This window comes from Elephantulus edwardii, unplaced genomic scaffold (genome assembly GCF_000299155.1).
Source record: "Elephantulus edwardii isolate Elephantulus edwardi_28Jun2011 unplaced genomic scaffold, EleEdw1.0 scaffold00109, whole genome shotgun sequence".
Lineage (NCBI taxonomy): Eukaryota > Metazoa > Chordata > Mammalia > Macroscelidea > Macroscelididae > Elephantulus > Elephantulus edwardii.
The window spans coordinates 5,061,937-5,070,005 of NW_006399859.1; the positions used below are offsets into that span (position 1 = coordinate 5,061,937).

An 8,069-nucleotide genomic window follows, 5' to 3' on the forward strand; every position below is an offset into this window, starting at 1 on the left:
TGAATAAGGGTTCCAGTTTCTCCACAACCTCGCCAGCATTTGTTGCTTGCTGTTCTGTTAAATTTTGCTAGTCTTACTGGAGTGAGATGATATCTCATAGTTGTCTTAATTTGAATCTCTCTAGAGCTAGGGATTTTAAACACTTCTTCATGTGTTTGTTGGCAATCTGAATGTCTTCTTTGGTGAAGTATCTGCTCGGTTTTGTAAAAGCATGACTTGAAATTGAAATCTCAGACTTACAGTGGTAAACCATTTCAGAGAAAACATGTTTCCTCTGTGTCATCTTTTAAAATCTTATCTTTCAGTGAACCCAAGAAGAAAATGAAAGTGCAGCTGGTGAGATCTGAGCACTGCAAACAAGTGGCCCCTCTGGACACATCAGCAAATGCTGAACTGGAGCTGACAATCCCATCTCTCATCCAGCCCCTGGGGGTGGTCCCCTTGATCCCCAGCCCACTATCATCAGCGGTGCCCGTGATTCTACCTCAGGTCCCTTCGGGCCCATCCTATGCCATCTACCTGCAGCCCACTCAAGCCCAAGCTGTGACACCACCCTCTGGCCTGAGCCCTTTGATGTGCCCCACCTCCTCTTGTAAAGCTACTGCATCAAAGGATTCCATGGACATCACTACCGAGAAGGTACCCGGTGATGCTGCAAAGCCAAGTGCCTCCCCCAAACCTGGGAGCTCGCTGCCAGCCCCAGACAGACAAGCCGTAAAGGGCAGGGACAAGGAGTCTATTGGAGAAAGAGGCTCAAAGAGGGCACACATGGTCGAGGACAGTGGTTCCCAAAAGAAATTTAAAGAGGACCTGAAAGGACTTGAAAACGTCTCCACAGTAAGTACAACCATGAACTCTGCTAAGCTGTAGCAATTCCCTGGTTAGAGGAAAACTTGGTGGCTTGTGAAATTGAGCAGAGAAAAGAGCAGCTCTCCAAAGCCATAGAACTATTCCTTAGCATCCTGTAATCCAAAGGAGGCCCCACACAGCTAATCCCCTAGCTAGCTAGGATATTTTTAACCTTTGAAGGAAGGGATTATTTGTCTCTTTTTAAAGTACCACCTGTGGTTGCCCTTAAGTCCATTTCTCCATCACATACTGGAATGCAAACACCTGTCATGAGAGTCTTAAATCATTTACAAGCAAACGTAACCCTGAATGAATGGGTGGATGGAATACACAGGGTTCCTGTAACTCCTGCTTTCTGAGTCATTGCCTAATTTTTATTTGATGTCATGTAGCCGGCATTCATGGCCTAGAAAATAAATTGCCCTTCTTGGTTTTTCATTGGGGTTTTTGATTGGGTTGGTTGAGTTTTATGGGTTTTGTTTTGTTTTTTTAATTAATGATTTTTTAATGCAGCATATCTATTTTTACAGCATATTCTTTCCATTTAATTTTTCCCCCATTCATTCATTGTTGCACATTTTCCTCCCTGCACCTCCTTCCCCCCAGTTCATTTTTCTCTTTGAAGAAAAAAAAACCTCTTTAATTGTTGTATAATTCGCCCCCCTAGTCCGCTTTAATATGCATTTCTTTTTCTGTAATCTTGCCATGAAAATAATACCTAGTCCTATATTTCTTTGAACACAACTTTTTCCTTTTGTATAAAAAGAGAATTCCCAGCCGACCTTGGGAAATTGTTGATATATGTGATGCATAGACTCTGGAGACTATATGTTCTTGATCGTTTCCCCCTTAGGTGAAGGTGAATTCAGGATGGAAGTAGTATTTATTCCTACTATTATTGGAAATCTATTGGGTGGGTCAAATAGTTAATGCATTTAACTGCTAACAGAAAGATTGGTGGTTCAAGTTCACCCAGAGGCAACTTGAAAGAAAAATCAGCCATTGGAAACCCAGTGGACACAGTTCTACTCTAACGTGCATGAGGCCCCCGTAGGTCGTAAGTGCCAGGCACTTAAACATATATTACCTTATTTTCCTCCCTTAGGACAGTTATTTATGTAAACTCCAGAAAGTGGAGGAATGAAAGTTACTCTCTCATTTTGTCCCTCTTGTTATCTTTTTATTTTTCTGCATCTTTAGAAAATGTATTCCACCAGTTTTCCATGCTCACCTACTGTGTTTGGAATCAAATCAAGCCTAGATACTTTTGGTGGTGGTTGCTTTTGAATGATATCCTCCCTGACCATGTTACCATTTTTGTGAGATTAAGTGAATTTAGTACATGATGATACACATAAAGGGGCTTCTGATCCGGTTAAGGCACTGTTATAAGCTGAAGGGTATTATCTGTGTTATTAATGAGGCTTTAGACTGTCAAATCTTCCCTGAGGATAGCCTCATGGTAACTATTCAAAACCTCTATTAGGGTAGTATTATTTTGCATTTAATGTACATGCTAAGGGGGAAAATAACTAGGCTTTCAATTTTCTGGAAGGTCTGTAATCTCTTTGGGCCAATGAATTTGATTTAACAATGGTCTCCTGGTGCTGATTTAGTTATGCAAGATTCAAGTTTTCAGTGGCTGGATCTTTTCCATGACCCTTGGCTTCATTTTCCCTCTTTCTGACTTCATTTTGACCATTTCTTTGTAACATGGAAAGGAAGCAGTACAAAGATATTGAAAGATTCAAGTATTAATTCATTAAATAAATATTTACGGAGAATCTACTCATTTGAGGGTAGAGAAAAGGTAGTAAACAAATAATGAGCTGCATGGCCAGCCCAAAAGCAAGAGGTTCGAATGTATCAGCTGCTCCTCTAGAGGATATGAGTAATCTCCTATGCAAAACCTTCTGGAAGATCAGTTATAAATTGTTTCCAATTTGATGGCATACTGCAACAGTGATAACATAGCAAGTAGTGAAGCAGTGAATGATAAGAATAGTTAAAAACTCAACTGCTAGAGGTCATTGATTGTTCGCATCCACCCAGTGGTGACTGAGAAGAGCTCGGTGGTCTGCTTCTGGAAAATTCTGTGCAGCAGTTCTGTTTTGCACATGTGACATCACCATGAGTCAGAATCCATTTGATGTCAGCATCAATACAATGAAAAGAAAATGGGCAGTGTGATAGGTATTGAGAGGATATCTTCAAATAGGATTAATTTAGTAGCTACACTTTTTTTGTGTGTGTGACTGAACAAGGACTTGAACCCTGGACTCTCAAATAAAAAGTAGTAGCTGTACTTTTAATAAAGGGAGTTCTTGGTGGCGTAGTCCATAGGACCTTAGCTCTGTTAACCTAAAGGACACAGTTCTAGCAGTTCAAATCCACCAGCTGCTTCATGGGGGAAAGATAGACAGTCTCCAGGGTGATTAAGAGCTTCCAAAACCCTGCTGAAAGGTTAGTTATGAGTCACTTCTCACCCAATGGCAGTGAGTTGAGATTTTGTGTTTTGTTTTGTTTGTATAAGAATATTGCAGGTTAAAAGATTTTATGGTGAATGCCATTTTACACAAATTCAGCAGATAGACTTCTAACAGTTTACAGAGGACTTGAAGCAACAGCGAGAACGATTTATATTTAGAGAGAGGAGGCTTCAAATTTGCAAAGAACTGATATTCATAAAAGGGAATCTACCTCTTAAAAATTCTCTATTCACACAGCTTTCGAGGAACCAGTACTAAGCATATCAGAAACAAAATGCAAAGCTGACACGCACCAGTGGGTCTTAAATTTACTGGTTCCCAAAGGAAAAGATGGAACTTATTTAAAAGCTAGCTTACAGTGTGGACTGTTGTTTTGACAATAGAAGAGGAAGATAAAAGGACACCTAATTTATTAGAACTACATTTAGCTAGAGCTAGGACATGAGGTGTTTGCTGCAGAAGGTCAAGTACTGTAGTCTTTAATATAGACTGAAGCTCAATATCAAGAAAACAAAGATTCTCACCACTGGACCAATTGGCAGCTTCATGATGGACGGAGGAGATTGAGATTGATAACTTCAGCTTGCTTGGTTCCACAATCAACATTCTTAGAAACAGCAGTCAGGAAATCAAAAGACAAATTACATTGGGAAAGTCTGCTGTACAGGACCTCTCTAGAGTAACTGAAGAGCAATGTTGTCAGTCTGGAGACTAAGATGTCCCTAATTCAGGCCATAGTAGTACTATTACTTGCTATGCATCTGAGATCTGGACAATAACTAAGGACGATAGAAGAAGGATTGATGCCTTTTGAGTTATAGTGCTGGAGAAGAGTGTTGAATATACCATGAACTGCCAGGAGAATGAACAGGTCTCTCCTAGAGAGGGTGAAACCAGGGTGCTTCTTGAGGCAAGGATTTTGAAGCTTCATCTCACATACTTTTGGCATGTAGCCTGGAGGGACCAGTCCTGGGAGAAGGATATCATGCCTAGAAGGGTGGAGGGACAGTTCAGGAGAGGAAGACCTGAGATGATTGACTCAGTAACTGGAAAAATGAGATTAGGGCTGTTGGAAGCTCAGGACAGGGCAGGGTTCAGAGCTAATGAACTATGATTCACTATGATTCGCAGGCGACTTGATGTCATATAACAACAACAGTCTCACTCTTGGTAAGGCTAAAGCAAGCTTTTCAAGCAGCATAGCCATCCAAGTAGTCTTTGATTTGACATAGTATAATTGTCAAGCCGACAGAGGGTAAGGAACACCTGTAACACAACATTTGAATCATTGCTGTTTATAATTTTACTTTATTGCCTAAAACTTAGGTTCCAAAGACAACTGAGTTTTTAACATACTTGGTTCTCATTTTCATCTGTAGTTTCTGTTTTGTTGCTATTTTTAAAACTCTGACGCTCTTTAGCTAGCATGAGGCAAGAAGTTTTTTTGCTTGATACCAGAACTTAAAATACTTGGAAAATATATGTACTTATATAATTCCTTTACTCGAAATCAAGAACTGGTAAACTTTCTGTAAGTGTTGAGAAAGTAAATATTTTAGGCTTTGTAGACCATGTGGTCTCTGTTGTAACTTTTCAATTTGGTTATTTTAGCAAGAAAGTAAAAGTCCTTTTGGACAATACATAAATAAATGGGTGTGGCAGCATGCCAATGAATTTTTTGTAAAACAAAACAGAGGAATAGATTTGGCCCATGGTCCCTAGATTACCAATGCCTGCTGTAGTCAACATTTCTTAAAATGGTTTCTTTGAAGACTAGTCTTTAAACAGCTTTCAAAAAATGAAGTTTGGGAACTGACACGGGCTCTATGTGGCCTGCTTGGAGATTTACAATACACACATGTCCTTATTAAAGTCTCTCAGAATTCTCTAATAAAGATACTATTTGCCTTTATTTAAGTCAGCATTTCCCCAACATATTTAACTATGAATTGCATGATGCTTGACTATATTCCTTGGAATTAGAGGCCTTCAGATATTTTTCCCCCCTTGGGTTTTTGTGTTTGTTTTTCTATGGGGTTTTCCCCTCCCCTTTTTTCTTTCAAGATACTCTAAGAAATACCAAAACCAGACTAAACTCACTGCTGTTGAGTTATTCCAACTCGTAGTGAGCCTACAAGATAGAGTAGAACTGCCCCGTAAGTTTTGCGACGCCACAGTCCGTGAGGAGGCCGACTGTCTGTCTCACCTTTCCACTTCAGAGTTATTGGTAGGTCTGGACCACCAGACTTACGATTCACAGTCCAGTGCTTCACCATTTCAGGGCTTCTGTTGAGAACCGCTATACTGCCGATTTCAAGAACGATCAAATAATAATCCAGTAGTTCCAGGTGCATTAAACTTGCTTCTGACTGCACTCCACCATTCTGAGAGGTCTGATAGTGGAGCAAAGATGTCAGTGTATGGGTGTGTGCTGGGTCACTCTACCCCTAAGCAGGCTTAGTGCTGGAGCTAGGATGGAGCTGGTAGCATGTAAGAAAGAAATGCTCGATTTTTCAGTATACAGGTTACTATGGGTAGTAAGGTATTGTTCATTAGCTGATGTCTCTGGTGATATGCCAAGAGATGTTAGCGCTGGAGAGGCACATGGTTGTTTTCCATGCTGTATACATGTGTAAAATAAATGCTTTCTCCTTGTTTTCTAGACGTTATTTTCATCGGGATACCTAATCCCTCTCACCCAGTGTTCATCCCTGGGCTCAGAGTCCATTTTGTCTAGTAAAGAAAACTCAGGTACACTTTCCCCAAACCACAGCCTCTACAGCTCCCCGATTGCAGGTGAGTTTTTGTGAAACACTCTTCAAACATGGGTCTTTCTCAGGTTCACCTAAGCCTTATAAACATTTTGGACAAATGTCTGTGCTTTTAACATCATTTTCCCCCTCTTTTCTTTCCAGGTGTTATTCCAGTGACATCATCTGAACTCACTGCTGTTAATTTTCCCTCTTTTCATGTCACACCTTTGAAGCTAATGGTGTCACCAACTTCCATGGCAGCCATACCTGTCGGGAGCAGCCCAGCTCTCGCTTCGGGCCACCCTATTCCTGTCCAGAACCCGAGCTCGGCCATTGTAAACTTTACCCTGCAACACCTGGGACTCATCTCCCCTGGTATGCAGGTGGCTGTCAGCCCTGGACCTGGGGCTGTCCCTGAGTCTCCAAGAATAGAGGGTGTTCATATCTTACCAGAAAATGCAGGCTCTCAGCAAGGAAGGGCCACCAAATATGACTCACCAGTCCCAGGCCAGAACCAACCAAATGGACACTCAGTTGCTGTTTCAGGGGCACAAGTAAGAGCATTTCCACTTCATTTAGTTTGTTATTAATATCCTTAGTTACTGCCATTATCACTCATTGTACTTAAAATTTACATAATGTATATTTGTTACATAAATTATAATTATGACTAGTATCATTTTGTTTATCTATGAATAATTGATATACTTAGCTATTAAGCTTCACTATCAGTATCATGTAAGACTTACATATGCTAATGGGAGGGTGAAGAACTTGAAAGTGTGCCTACTTACCTGCCTTTGAAAATCCAGGAGGAATTCGCAGGAATCTATTATTATTGGGCTATCATGAGAGTTTTGTTTAACCTTAAAAATTATAATTGGGATGTAAAAGCCATCAAGACTTACCAGTCTATATATTACAAGCTCTGCTGGGTTCCCAACAGAGTTGATGGCCATCCAGTCTAGTTTTCCTTCTAAGTCTATTATTTATCTACTTATCTATGTGGGTTTGACTTCTTCTTCCTCTTCTCTTTTCAACCAGCCTGTTCCAGTGACACCCAAAGGCTCACAGTTGGTGGCTGAAAGTTTCTTCCGTACCCCTGGTGGACCCACCAAGCCAGCAGACTTATCCTGCATGGATTTAGATGGTGTCAGTCGGACCTCATTAGGAACGCCCTCTGTCCCACAGCGGAAACTGGAAGTCTCAACTGAGGACGTCCACTAATTGACAGATAGTGACTTTTATTTTTAAAGAGCTGTTTAGCAGAAAAGTTATACACAGACAGATTTAAAGAACAACTTACTGAAAATACTGTAAATATGTTGGTGGTTTACTTAATGTCCAAGCGGATACTTGTTTTCATATTTACACACAAAGACATGTTTGTATAAAACTTAGTTTAGCCTTCGGTTCTACAAAACTAAAATGTTGACCTAAGATAACAACTTTTAGGGTGGAAAAATATCCTTTCCACGGTGCCTTTACTATTATGTAAAATAAGTCTTAAAGTTTACTTCCCTTTGGGTAAATATTTGTGACATAACTAACAGCATTTTCTTAAATTTTGCACAAAGAAAATGCTCTGTGATGTATAATATTGTATTTTTTAAGGAAAAAAATAGAGTTATATAGCTATATTTTTTGTATTTTTTTTATTTGTACTTTCTTTAATCCATTGTTGTTACAGTATATCTTTTTGTAAAGTTGGCAATAATCCTCAATCAAGTCTATGAAAAATTATTTATAAAATGTATTTTTAATCAACTTGTTCAAATTAAAACTTTTATAAGATATACTTATCATTTTCATTTGGCCAATTAGAGTAATACATTGGTAAAAATGAAAACTTGTCTCCTCGGAGCAAATTGTTGGTCAGAAGATTAAATGCTTGGGTTCCCTTTAGATAATGAAAGTTTATAAAGTGTTTCTACTTTCTTCTCCCTTTTGATCTTACCATTGCTGCAGTGTTCTCTGC

At 39.6% G+C, this 8,069-nt stretch overlaps 1 protein-coding gene across 1 annotated transcript in view; it reads left to right on the forward strand.

Annotated features, from left to right (window-relative positions):
- The window catches only part of E2F8 (E2F transcription factor 8), a 22,304-nt gene extending 14,986 nt beyond the window's left edge, over positions 1–7,318 (forward strand). Inside the window, exons 9-12 of the mRNA XM_006892016.1 lie at positions 306–837; positions 6,002–6,134; positions 6,254–6,645; positions 7,136–7,318. Coding sequence (XP_006892078.1) covers positions 306–837; positions 6,002–6,134; positions 6,254–6,645; positions 7,136–7,318 — 1,240 coding nt within the window. The remainder of the gene's footprint in view (positions 1–305; positions 838–6,001; positions 6,135–6,253; positions 6,646–7,135) is intronic.
- The last annotated feature ends 751 nt before the right edge of the window (positions 7,319–8,069 follow it).